Genomic DNA, 12721 nt, shown 5'->3' on the forward strand with positions numbered 1-12721 from the left:
ATCTTTTTGAAACAATTAAGATCCTGAGGGGGCTTAAATGGGGTGGATATTGAAAGGTCATTTTCCCTTTTGGGAGTGATTAAAACCAAGGGACACAATTTATAAATAAGGGGCCTCCCATTTAAGATGGAGCAGAGGAAAAAAATAATTCTCTCTCTCAGAGGGTCATGAGTCTGTGGAACACACTTCCCCGGAGAGCAGTGGAGGCAGGGCCTTGAATATTTTTATAGCTGAAATAGATAGATTCTTCACTGACAAAGGAGTTAAATGGTATAGGGGGTAGAAAGGAATGTGGAGTTGAGGCCCTCAATCAGATCAGCCATGATCTTATTAAAATGCAGAGCAGGCTGAAGGGGCTGATTGACCTACTACACAGTTCAAGAGTCATACCTTTCACAACATGATGTGAGACAATAAATGGTGATCGATAGGTCCACATCTGTGGGTGCTCGAGAATGAAGTGCAACATTCCTTAATTGCACAATTGAATACAGCAAGCATAAACATGGTGCAATATACATCCATTTACGATTGGGATTGATATTTACACTGATTATACACCTGTGCCACCTTTCTTCCCGTAAAGTTTCTTCATCTTTCTTTTCTTAACATCTTACCTAGGTGCAGCCCCAACATCCACACCTGAAGTGGAGGCTGCCTGCTGACTGTTTTGCCCTGTTGACTGTGAGGACTTTAGGCATCTTCGTGGTAAATTGAAATCAGGTAGAGCACGTTGGGCCAATATGTTGATTTCAAGGCCAGAGGGTCCTAGCTGCTAAGGTCTCCTGTACAGATGACGGTGCATCCTCCTTGCCCTGACCTACTGTAGGTATTTGGGGGCACTGGCAAAGGGGAGATTGAGCAGCAGGAAACGCTTGGAGTATCCTGGAAGAAATCTCCCTTGGGAGACTTGCTGAACTCCTCCCCCCATGGGTGCATGATGGCATCTGCCTGACTCTTTGAGGAGAAGAGGAGCATAAGAGAGGTCCAGGTGCCGCCCCCCCCCCCCCCCCCCCCCAGCGGATTCCTCCAGCCTTCAGTCCTGTCTGTTCATGGCCTCGGGAATCGCTACCTGATGTACCCCTGCCTGTGCATCTCCAACATGTCTCTTATGGCCGAGTCCAGAGGCTTGTCATCTGTCTGCATTCAGCAGGGGCCTGGTCTCCAGCAGTCCTCTGAAAGTCAGAATCCACAGTGACTGCATTTTAAAATAACTTACAGCCTCTTCGGGGTTCTGATGAAAGGTCATCAATCTGAAACATTGGGGCAGCACGGTGGCGCAGTGGTTAGCATTGCAGCCTCACGGCGCTGAGGTCCCAGGTTCGATCCCAGTTCTGGGCCACTGTCCGTGTGGAGTTTGCACATTCTCCCCGTGTTTGCGTGGGTTTCGCCCCCACAACTCAAGATGTGCAGGGTAGGTGGATTGGCAACGCTAAATTGCCCCTGAATTGGAAAAATGAATTGGGCACTCTAAATTTAAAAAAAAAAATCAATCTGAAACATTGATTATGTTTTTCTTTCTCCACAGATACTGCCAGACATTGACTATTTTGCATCTTATGTATTTATTACAAATTTCAAGCATATGCACTATTTTGCTTTGCAACCTCTTTAAACTACAGAAATATCTTGGCAAAGTAATAGAAATGTCACTTCCAATTTCTAAAACTTCTGTTAATTTTAAGATTGATATTTGGAATGAAATCAACATATTGGTCCAACTTGCTCTGTCTGATTTCAATTTACCAGAATTGGAAAGATCAAACAATATGATGGTCCCCTTAACCAGAAGACTCATGTTCTATGCTGCCCTACTTTCCAAACAATTTTGGAAACTTTATTTGCCATCGGATGTTTTCAATGACATTGCTTACATAGAAATGCAAAATTTAGACTTTCAGAACAAGCTTCACCTTGCTTTTTAAGAGGTAGTCCTTATGGAAAAGCAACCTGAATTAATACAACCTGTTGCCAGTTGAAGGCCAGTTACAGATGAAGGTTTAAAATTATTTGGCTCCTAACTTTGGAGGGAAGTATGATTATCTCAAGGTGTGCGTGAGATTTCTGGTTATTTATTGCCACTGTTATATTTTTTAAAAGTGGCACTCGTGACATTGGTGTTTTATACGATGTGCGATAAATGCTGCTGAAAATTTGTATGAACAGACGTTTTCTCTGGTGTTAGTGATAATGAGTTGAAGGATGCTTTGTATTTTTAACAATAGAGAAGCAATCAGGAAAGTATGCCAGAGAAAGTGTTGCAGCAGCTAAGCATGATAGAAAATTCACAATATATACATGCAAGTATGTATATAATGTAGGTGTGTGTATATCATATATAACACAGTTGTGGATGCAAATGTGTATCATATTTCAAGCATGTGTACATTTGGGCATATATAGATCTAGGTGCTTTGTGGTTTTGCTTTCAAGAAAGTGCATATTTGTTTCATATATTACTGAACCACAAACAAATTTGCCTCATTGAAACATATTCAGCTTTATTTTTTTGCAGAAGAAAATACTGCAGATGCTGAGAATCTGAAAGAAAAAGAGAAAATGTTGGAAATACTCAGTGAACCAGGCAGCACTTATGGAGGCAGAAACAAAATTAACATTTTAAGTTGATGATCTCTCATCAGTTCTAATCTTATTGCAACAGTGTCTACAATTCAAAAGTACTTAATTGACAGTAAGGTATTTTGGGATATTTGGTGGTACTGAAAAGTCCTAATTAAATGTAAGCCTTTTTTCTTTCTAACAAAAGAGACCATTGACCTGCTACACGATGCTGGATTTTAAGAACTTCTGCCCTTTAAGACCTTGCCTGTAAAATGCCATGGGCACTTAGCCCACCACCACCCGTGCCTCTACTGCAATTGATGGCCATTGAAGGGCCTCGTGCTCCTGTCACTAGGATTTAACCAGCAATGGGAGAGGTCCATGCCTGGGCGCCCAGCCTGACAGCTTTGGTTGTTCAGGCTAGTGGCAGGCATGGGGAGGTGGTGCCTCTTTAACACGGGCTCTGGGCTCATGGGAAGGCCCCCATGCTAACCACACTCATGACCAGGCCTTCTAGCCTGGTCCCTGCGATACACCTCTATCCCATCTCTACCTTTTATTCTGGCTCTTTGGTGTTGGGGGCTGTTGTGGGCCCAGCAGTGACCTCCATTCCCACTGGCACTGCAGGGACGCAGAGAATTGCTGGCCATTTGATTGTCTGGCAGCTCTCAGAGTTGGGACTTCCTTCAAGATGGGGTGAAATTGTGCCTTAAAACAATTAGCACCCCTCCAAGTGTTTGAGGGAAGACAGTGGAATAGTGGTAATGCCACTTTACTAGCAATCCAGAGGCCCAGCTACTGGCCTGGGGACTTGGGCTCAAATCTCACCACAGCTGTTGGTGGAATTTAAATTCAATTAATAATTCTGGAATTGAAAGCTCGTCTCTGTGATGGTGAGCATGAAACTATCATAATAATAATCTTTATTAGTGTCACAAGTAGGCTTACATTAACACTGTAATGAAGTTACTGTGAAAATCCCATAGTCGCCACACTACGGCGCCTTTGGTACACTAGGGGAGAATTCAGAATGTCCAATTCGCCTAACAAGCATGTCTTTCAGGACTATTGATTGTTGTAAAAACACATTTCGTTCAGTAATATCGGGTGGGATTCTCCCACCCCATGCCGGGTCGGAGAATCGCCGGGGGGCTGCGCGAATCGCGCCCCGACACCGGGACGCAGGCGCCATTGGGGCCGGCGTGGTCGGTGCAGTGCCGGAGAGCGCACCCCCCCGGGATTCTCTGGCCCGCATGGGCCGAGCGGCCGTGAAAAAAAACCCGAGTCCCGCCGGCACCGTTCTAACATGCTCTGAGCCGGCGGGACCTCGGCGTTGAAGGGTCCGGGGGTGGCCTGTGGGGGGGTCCGACCCTGGGGGGAGCCTCCGATGTGGCCTGGCCCGCGATTGGGACCCACCGATCGGCGGGCCGGCCTCTCTGTCTCCCGGCCTCCTTCCTTCCGCACCGGCGCCTGTACTCCTGCACCATGTTGGGTCGGGGCCGGCGCGGACAAGGGAGACACCACTCATGCACGGAAATCGCGCCGGTGGAACTGCGCATGCGCGGGTTCGCGCCGGACCACTGCATCCCCGGTGCCCATTCCACAGACGGATCAGCAACTGGAGCGGCGTGAACCGCTCCAGCGCCCTGCTGGCCCCCTGTAGGGGCCAGAATTGCTGATCCTGGGGCCGTGTTGACGCCGTCGAGAAACGTGACGGCGTTTCTGACGGCGTCAACCTTAGCCTTAGGATCAGAGAATCCTGCCCATAATTTAAGGAAAGTAAATCTACCATCCTCACCTGGTCGGCCGACATGTGATTCCAGATCCACAGCAATGTGCTTGACTCTGAACTGCCCCCTGAAATGGCCCAGCAAGCTCTTCAGTTCAAGAGCAACAAATGCCAGCCTTATTGGTGATGCCCACATCCCATGAAAGAATTTTTTTAATGACTGCGGGGCAAGTCTAACCTGAGGGTGGCTGGGGACCCCGTGCCTTGTAAACTATAGCTCAAGAACCTCCTCCGAAGATGCTGCCTGATCTACTGACTAGTTTTATCCGTTTTCTGTATTTATATGCCTGATCGTTTACAGTTTTCCATTCTATGATATCAGAGCACTATCATCCAAATTTATTTGCACAAGTCAAGTGTTTCTTTCTAATTGTTGGAGTGATACCTTTGAATAATCTTCCTGTTGGATGATTCAACTTGCAGACTAGATTCGGTTAAAATCCAGTAGACCCCAAAGTGTTTGGTTACTGAATATTTGACTGCCAAATTAATCTCAAAAATGCTATTATGCCTCCGAGTTATGGATATCTGATGACATAAAGTTTAGGAAGTTTCCATTGTTTTCCTCTGGGTGGCACTATGAGGCCATTTTGTTAGTGTAAAAGATTATAATGAATATTGAGAAATGAATCGAATTCACAGATGAACAATTGACTCTTTAACCTTTAGGAATCCGGTGAATTACGCTATCAGCTGAACCAAGTCAAAATGGAGAAAGAAGAGGTTGAGAAGGAATTCAGGGACTACAAAACAAAAATGTTACGAGAACTTGAACTCCGAGAACAGGTAGGAGTCTCCATAAGTGTGAGGAACTGTTTCCTGAGAGGTGAATAGGATTCAGAAAGTTGTTGCGGGGGGAGATCTGAGATCTGAAACACTGGCTTTGTGCCACCATAGTTGCAGATTGAAATTCCAGTGGTAAAAAGCCTTTCCGGAAGTATTGTGTCAGGCTTGATCTTCAAAGGGCCTCATTCTGCTTGCATTTCTGAAATATCAGTATTATTGGTGGAAAGTATTGGTTTTTATTTGATTTCCTTTTAGCCAATTGTTTGCAACCTTCGAATCCAAGAATGTGGTAACATCTGCTGGAATTCATATGACAATGTGTAGCTTTGAGATCGCTACATCTCATATTACAAAGGTTTTGAATGACCTAATGTGTCTTAATGATACTTGATACTTGCATTGTGTTTCTCAAGAGTCAATTTTCAGTTGATATATTTTAAAGTAGTTTGATAATGCTGAGCCAAGGCCCAATTTTGCTCTATTTTGGGCCTGGATTGGCTTCAATTGTCTTTAAATGCTTCTATTGTTAGTGAATGTGCTACTGCTGCACAGCATCAGTTTGTGACGTGCAGAGCTTAATGCAATTATAAGATTTTATTATTTAAGAATCTTTATTGAAAGAGCATCATTTTAATTTTTTGATCTATCTAACATATATTGGTAATCACATTTACAATTCATCAGTATTTGTAAATTTCATTATTGATATTAATCAATAAACAAGTATCTTTGGGCCAGTTGTACAAGTGGTATTACAAACTGATAACTCAGAAAATTATTTTCCTTCATCATACTGGAGCAAAACAATCACTGTTATGTGTAACTGACTTGATAATGTCAGTGTTGCAAAGTTGGACTTTATAGTTGCCAATATGTGTTTATCAGTAACAAACTTTGGCAACTGAGGTTGAGGAAAGAGGCGAGCTGAAATCTGTGCAGGATTGATGGAGAGAAGAAAGGGAAAGCAACACTGATCTCACGCAAGCAGAGCTCTCTGTACTAATGGTTACTTACTCCCAAGTGTTTTTACACAACTTCAAACCCAGATTTTACTAATTTATTTGAGGAGCTGAATGTAACATGGGAAAAATAAACAATCAGCAAAATATAACAAAGAGGTGAAGCAAAACAAAAATGCGAGTAGGAAGTTTAACAGATAAAATGGGCAAGACAAAAGGGCAAAAAGAATAAGCTTTTATGACAGGTATGGTAAAATTAATAGACAATGGAATTAGGAATATTGCATTGAACTGACGATGCCTAGTTTGTTGATGTATACCTGGAGCAAAAACAAAAGACTGTTCATAAATATACTCTGGCATAAGATTCAGTTAATTTATAGAAATATATTGTGATGCTGAGGTCAACAAATCAAATGGGTAAATCAAAAGTGAGGACAGGAAAAATAAGCTGTATAAGGAGATACAGTTTAATTAATAGGAACTTTGTACTGACACGGCCACATTTATTGATGTGTACTTGGGACACACCTTTTCCCATAAATTGCTTGGAAATATACTGTGGCATAAGATTCAGCTAATTTATGGAAATATATTTTGACGCAGAGATCTTTGTTAATGACTGTTTGACAAGAGAGACCTTCACGAGTCAACAAAAGTCTTAGTGTAAAGTAAAAAAAGTAAAGTTGCCATAGTCTCAGATGGCCATAGGCTGCTTTCCACTTTGAGGGGGGAGCTGAAAATGAAATGAAAATCGCTTATTGTCACAAGTAGGCTTCAAATGAAGTTACTGTGAAAAGCCCCTAGTCGCCACATTCCGGCACCTGTTGGGGGAGGCTGCTGGCCTGCCTTGGTCAGTTTTAAAAGCCAGCTATTTAGCCCTGTGTTAAACCATCCCCTATAGGACTGGTGGTGATTTAACCAGAGGATCACCACACCTCAGGCAAGGGGCAAGGTTGAGAAGGTTCATAATAACCTCAGCCCTAGTGTACAGAGCAGTTGTTTTTTTTAAAACAATTTTTTCTTCAACTTTTCACATTTTATATCAAAAAGTTTACAAAACACAACAGAAGCAACACATATATCAGAAAGTACAAGCAACAACAACAATAAGAACCCTAATAAAGATGTACAACCCATAACAATCCTCTCCATGTTGATGGTGTTGCTGCCATATTTCTAGCGTGGAGACTACCACCGGATTCGCAGAATATTTCACTGGCGAGAATGGCAGAGATGCCGTCACCAGGCCCTCCAGGCCCGACTCTGTACATGATCCTGACTCCATCTGTACCCAACTAACTTCCTGATTCCCCAAACCACCCAACACCTTCTTCAGTTGGCCTCCCAGTAATGATGCATCGTGTTTGGCAGCACCCCTCCCCCCAACCTCTCCCTCTAGGACTCCTCTCCGAATCTGAGGTAATTTCTCCACCCATATGAAGCCTGTTATGAGTGGCTCCATCTCCAGAAAATATGCCTTTGTCAGAAAGACTGTGAGGCATTGGAATAAGAACACGAATCGTGGCAAAATCTTCATCTTAACAAACTGAACTCGGCCAGCCAGCGACAGTGACAGTGGAAGGTTATCCCACCTCTGCAAGTCCGCTCTACCCCTGCTCGCCAAGCTTGAAAATTTCCATTTGCGAAGGCGCGACCAATCCTGCCCCTCACAAATCCCGTCTGGTCTTCCCCCACAGCCTCTAAGAGGCAGAACTCCAGCCTCAAGGCTAGGATTTTAGTCAAAGGTTTTGCATCCGCATTGAGCAGAGAGATGGGCGGTATGCGCCACACTCTGTGGGGACCTTGTCCTTCTTCAGAAGGGGGAAGATGGATACCTGCCTCAACATCTCCAGAAGGGTGTCCCACGCCAATGAGTCATTAAATATCCCCAGCACCAGAAGGGGTAGAGTGGGTTAAGATGGAGGAGGAATCTTGTAAGGGGTCTAGTTTGAGGGCTATGGTGATGGCAGCATTGCCATTGGCTCCGAGTAGGTATTCAGGGAGCCCAGTGGTGCAGTCCACGGTGAAGATATGGAATCAGCTGAGGAGGCATTTTAGGGTGGAAGGGATGTCGGTGCTAACGCCGCTGTGCGAGAATCATGGGTTTGAACCGGGGGGGATGGATAGTGTATACAGGAGGTGGAGGGAAGTGGGGCTGGTCAAGGTGAGGGATTTATATTTGGAGGAAGGGTTCACCAGTCTGGAGGAGCTTAGGGAGAGGGTAGAGCTGCCGAGGAGTAGTGAGTTCAGGTATCTACAGGTTAGGGATTTTGCACGAAAGGTCTGGAAGGGGTTCCCTAGATTGCCGGGATACACCCTGCGGAGCGACTGCTGCTTCTGTATGTGGAAGGGGAAGGAAGAATTGGGGATATATATAAGTGGCTGGGGGAGCAAGGAGGCAAGCGGGTGGTGAAGATCAAGGAGAAATGGGAAGCGGAGTTGGGAATGGAGATCAATTGGGGAGTATGGAGTGAGGCACTGTGAAGGGTAAACAGGACCTCCTCTTGTGCAAGGATGAACCTGATACAGTTTAAGGTGCATATGACCTGGGCGAGAATAAGTGGGTTCTTTCAGGGGGTAGCAGATGAGTGTGAGAGGTGTAGGCGGGGGCCAGCGAATCATGCGCACATGTTTTGGGGTTGTGAAAAATTGGGAAGATTCTGGGCGGGAGTGTTCGCGGTCTTAACCAGTGGAAGAGGGAGTGGACCCGGACCCTTTGGTGGCGATATTTGAGGTTTCAGAGAAGCCGGAGCTCATGGAGAGGAGGAAGGCCAATGTCATGACCTTCGCCTCTCTGATTGCACGGCGGCAAATTTTGCTGAAGTGGTGGTCGATATCGCCACCGGGGGTAGCAGCACGGTTGGGTGACCTGTACGACTTCCTGCGGTTGGAGAAGATAAAGTATGAGTTAAGGGGCTCAGCAGTGGAGTTTGAGAAAAGGTTGGGGATGTTTGTGACCGTGTTTGAGGAGCTGTTCGTCGCAGTGGGGGGGGGGCAGACAATATCCCAGGCAGCCTTTTGCCGCCTTAACTGGTGTGTGAACAGTCTGCTAGCCTTCTCCGCATGCTCACATACCATACCCTTTAAGTGCTGCAGCTGTCGCACCACCCAGCCCATGGACATTAGGTCAAGAATCTCATCTATTGCCTCCTGATACTCGTGCCTGTTCTCCCTATCCACATATGACTTATATGAGATGATCTCCCCCTGATCAGCGCCTTTAATGCCTTCCACACGGTAGAGGGCTAGACCATCCCATTCTCATTCCATTCAACCTAGTTCTTTATCGTCCTCGAACTCTTCCCACAGAACCCAAGATCTGATAACAGTCCCACATCCAGCCTCCACCCCTCGTGCTGCGCACGGCACTCCTCCAACTTCAAGTCCACCATATGCGGTGTGTGGTCTGAAATAACCACCACTGAGTACTCCGCACTCTTCACCCCAGGTAGCAGTAATCTTTATAATCTTTATTATTGTCACAAGTATGCTTACATTAACACTGCAATGAAGTTACTGTGAAAATTCCCTAGTCGCCACATTCCGGCACCTGTTCAGGTGTACTGAGGGAGAATTCAGAATGTCCAATTCACCAAACAAGCACGTCTTTCGACTTGTGGGAGGAAACCGGAGCACCCGGAGGAAACCCACGCAGACACAGGGAGAACGTACGGATTCCGCGCAGACTGTGATCCAAGCCGGGAATCAAACCTGGGACCCTGGCGCTGCGAAGCAACAATGCTAACCACTGTGCTACCGTGCTGCCCCATAAATGCCGTCAACACCTTTGCTATCCCCAAAGGGCCTGTGATCTGGGCCTAGAGCGGTCCAGCCCCCCCCCCCCCCCCCCCCCCCACCCCCCCCCCCCCCAACCCCCCCCCCAACCCCCCCCCCCCCCCCCCCATAGCCACCATAGCACCTGCCTGAAAACGACACCTCCTGCAAAGCAGAATCGCCGCACACTGTGCCCTGCTGCACCCTGAGTGGAAAACCTGACTCACCCAGGCTTTCTACAAGCTGATCTGGCCCCACACCCATAGGTGAGTTTCTTGTAGGAACACCACATCGGCACCCAGCCCTTTTTAAATGGAAAAAAACCCTTGGTCCTTCACAGCCCCCCCCTCCCCACTCCCCCTCGAGTCAGCCATTTGCACTATAGTGCAATATCCCTACATAGATTCCTGGGTCTCAGGCCCATCTAAGATGGCCGCTAGCCCCACCCCCAGGGTAAGACAAAGAAAAGCCCCTGGTCACTGTTAGTTTACCCCTCCTCTCTCCCTGTTCCTTCCTCCCACTCCAGGCCCACAGACTGCCTAGCACCACATCCTCCGCTATACCCCCACCACACAACCACAAACCAATAACGAGGCCGATTGCGCTCCTCCTAACAGATTGCAGCCCCCCCCCCCCCCCCCCCCCCCCCCATTCCAGTCCCGTGTGCTAGCCTCTTCCCTCCCCATTGCTAGCAAAGTGGCTTCCAAACAGCGTTTCCTTAACATATTCCCTCAAACAACATGCCCCCCGGCAACCATGCCCCAACCCAAACAAGATCAGCAAACCCCTCTCCCCTCCAAGGGAAAAACCCCCACAAAGGGACACATACCAATCCCCTATTAAAACCACCCCCTCCCCCAACAGGACAAAAGTGAAACAGTGGTAAATACAACAGCATAACTACATCAAACAAACACTCCCCTTCATACAGAGTGTAAAATACTCCTCGTCACAGCAGTCTTAACTTCTCTCGGATGAAGGTCTCTGCTTGCTCTGGTGTGTTGAAAAAGTGGTCCTTTGAATCCATAGTCGGGCCAGGTACAGCACCCCAAACTTCGCGCCCTTATTATAAAATACTGCCTTCCTCCTGTGGAAGCCCACACGCCTCTTCGGCAACTCAGCTCCAATGCCTTGATATATTCGGACCGTATGCCCGTCAATATTCTGAGTCCTTTTCACCCACCCCAACTCCTTTCATAATTATGGAAGTGGATAATCACCGCCCGCGGTGGCTCATTCGGTCTTGGCTTTGCCCGAGCGCCCTATGTACCCTGTCCAATTCTGGATGGGCAAACACTTCATTTCCCCCCTCCCCCAACTGAGAAAACATTTCAGAAACATAGTGGCCCTCTGCTGCCAACAAGCTTTTATTACTTTCCACCACCATCAAGTCTGCCTCCACTGAAGCGAACTCATCCTCATGCCACGACAATGCCTCCTCCTTTTAGCATCTCGCATTGTGCCTTCACCATGTTCACGGATCGGGCCCAAAATCTCTTCAGTCGTGGCTTTGAAAGATTATTTTATTTCCTGGCCTTGCCACTCGAACTGCCTGTCCATTTGCTTGCCGAATCTTTCAAGCTCCTGCGCCATTCCCACAGCCGACGTGAGCCTTTTTAAGGGTGGGCTTTTTTGATGACTATTTCGATATGCCCTTGTCAGGCAAGAGTTCACCTTGGGCACCAAATACCCCGAAAAAAACAGAGAATAGGATCAGATACAAAGACTTTGCCGGGAGCCTCTTTCTGTGCGTCTTGTCTTTATGTTACACCACCGGAAGTCATGATAAAGCAGTCGTTGTCACATACTCCTTCCTGCACTGCAGTAAAACCAAGGACAGTGTATCATCAACATGTAAGAGTGGTCGAGAAGTTCCATCAGCAGTGCCTCCACCGCATTCTCCAATTTCAATAGGAGAATTGTCAAACATTGACCTACTTGAAGCCAGTATTCAGGCAAAATGCCTACAAAATCAACTTCAGTGGGGCAGCACGGTGGTGCAGTGGTTAGTACTACTGCCTCACGGCGCCGAGGTCCCAGGTTCGATCCTGGCTCTGGGACACTGTCCGTGTGGAGTTTGCACATTCTCCCCATGTTTGCGTGGATTTTGTCCCCACAACCCAAAATGATGTGCAGGATAGGTGGATTGGACACGCTAAATTGCCCCTTAATTGGAAAAAATGAATTGGGTACTCTAAATTTTTTTTTTTTAAATCAACTTCAGTGGACTGGATACTTGTGTTTGGATATATGTTCCCAAGTCTTTGTATAGGAAGGTGAACAGGATAACTTTGGGGTTCATGTAGGAGGGGAAAGCTCCACCAGTGAGGTGGGTATTTTTGAAGAGGTGGTTGGGGGGGGGGGGGGGGGGGGGGGGGGGGTGCTGGTGTTGCCGAGTTTGATGAATTATTTTGGGTGGCGCATATCGCAATGGTGAGGAAATGGGCAGTGGAGGAGAGATCAGTTTGGGAGTGGATGGAGGCTGCATCGTGTAGGGGGATGAATTTGAGGGCACTGTTGTTGGTGCCCCTTCCGTTTTCGCTGTCCAATATTCCGTGAGCATAGTGGTGGTCTCAGCATTGCGACTTTGGAACCGGTGCAGGCAACACTTTGGGTTGGAGGGCAAGTCGCTGCGGGCGCTGATATGTGACAATCATAGGTCTGTGCCGGCGGGGCTGGATGTGAGGTTCTGAGGGTGCAGCAGATGGGGATAGAATATTTTGGGGACTTGTTTGTAGGGGACATGTTTGTAGGCCTGGAAGAGCTGGAGGAAATGTATGACTTTGTGAGGAGAGGATCATGAGAATGTCGCTTTAAGAAATGTTTGGCTGCTCATGTTACTGCAGTG

The 12721-nt window shown here is 46.9% G+C and overlaps 1 protein-coding gene across 5 annotated transcripts in view; it reads left to right on the top strand.

The window, feature by feature from the left end:
* sdccag8 (SHH signaling and ciliogenesis regulator sdccag8) overlaps positions 1-12721 on the top strand; it is a 727678-nt gene that overhangs the window by 169057 nt on the left and 545900 nt on the right. For all 5 annotated transcript variants that reach the window (XR_011948390.1, XM_072512651.1, XM_072512625.1 and 2 more), the window contains one exon: positions 5021-5137. Coding sequence is in view for 4 of the 5 variants with exons in the window: in XM_072512651.1 (XP_072368752.1) it covers positions 5021-5137 (117 nt within the window). In the remaining variant the exon portion in view is untranslated. The remainder of the gene's footprint in view (positions 1-5020; positions 5138-12721) is intronic.

The sequence above is a fragment of the Scyliorhinus torazame genome, chromosome 1, assembly GCF_047496885.1.
Source record: "Scyliorhinus torazame isolate Kashiwa2021f chromosome 1, sScyTor2.1, whole genome shotgun sequence".
Taxonomy (NCBI): Eukaryota; Metazoa; Chordata; class Chondrichthyes; order Carcharhiniformes; family Scyliorhinidae; genus Scyliorhinus; species Scyliorhinus torazame.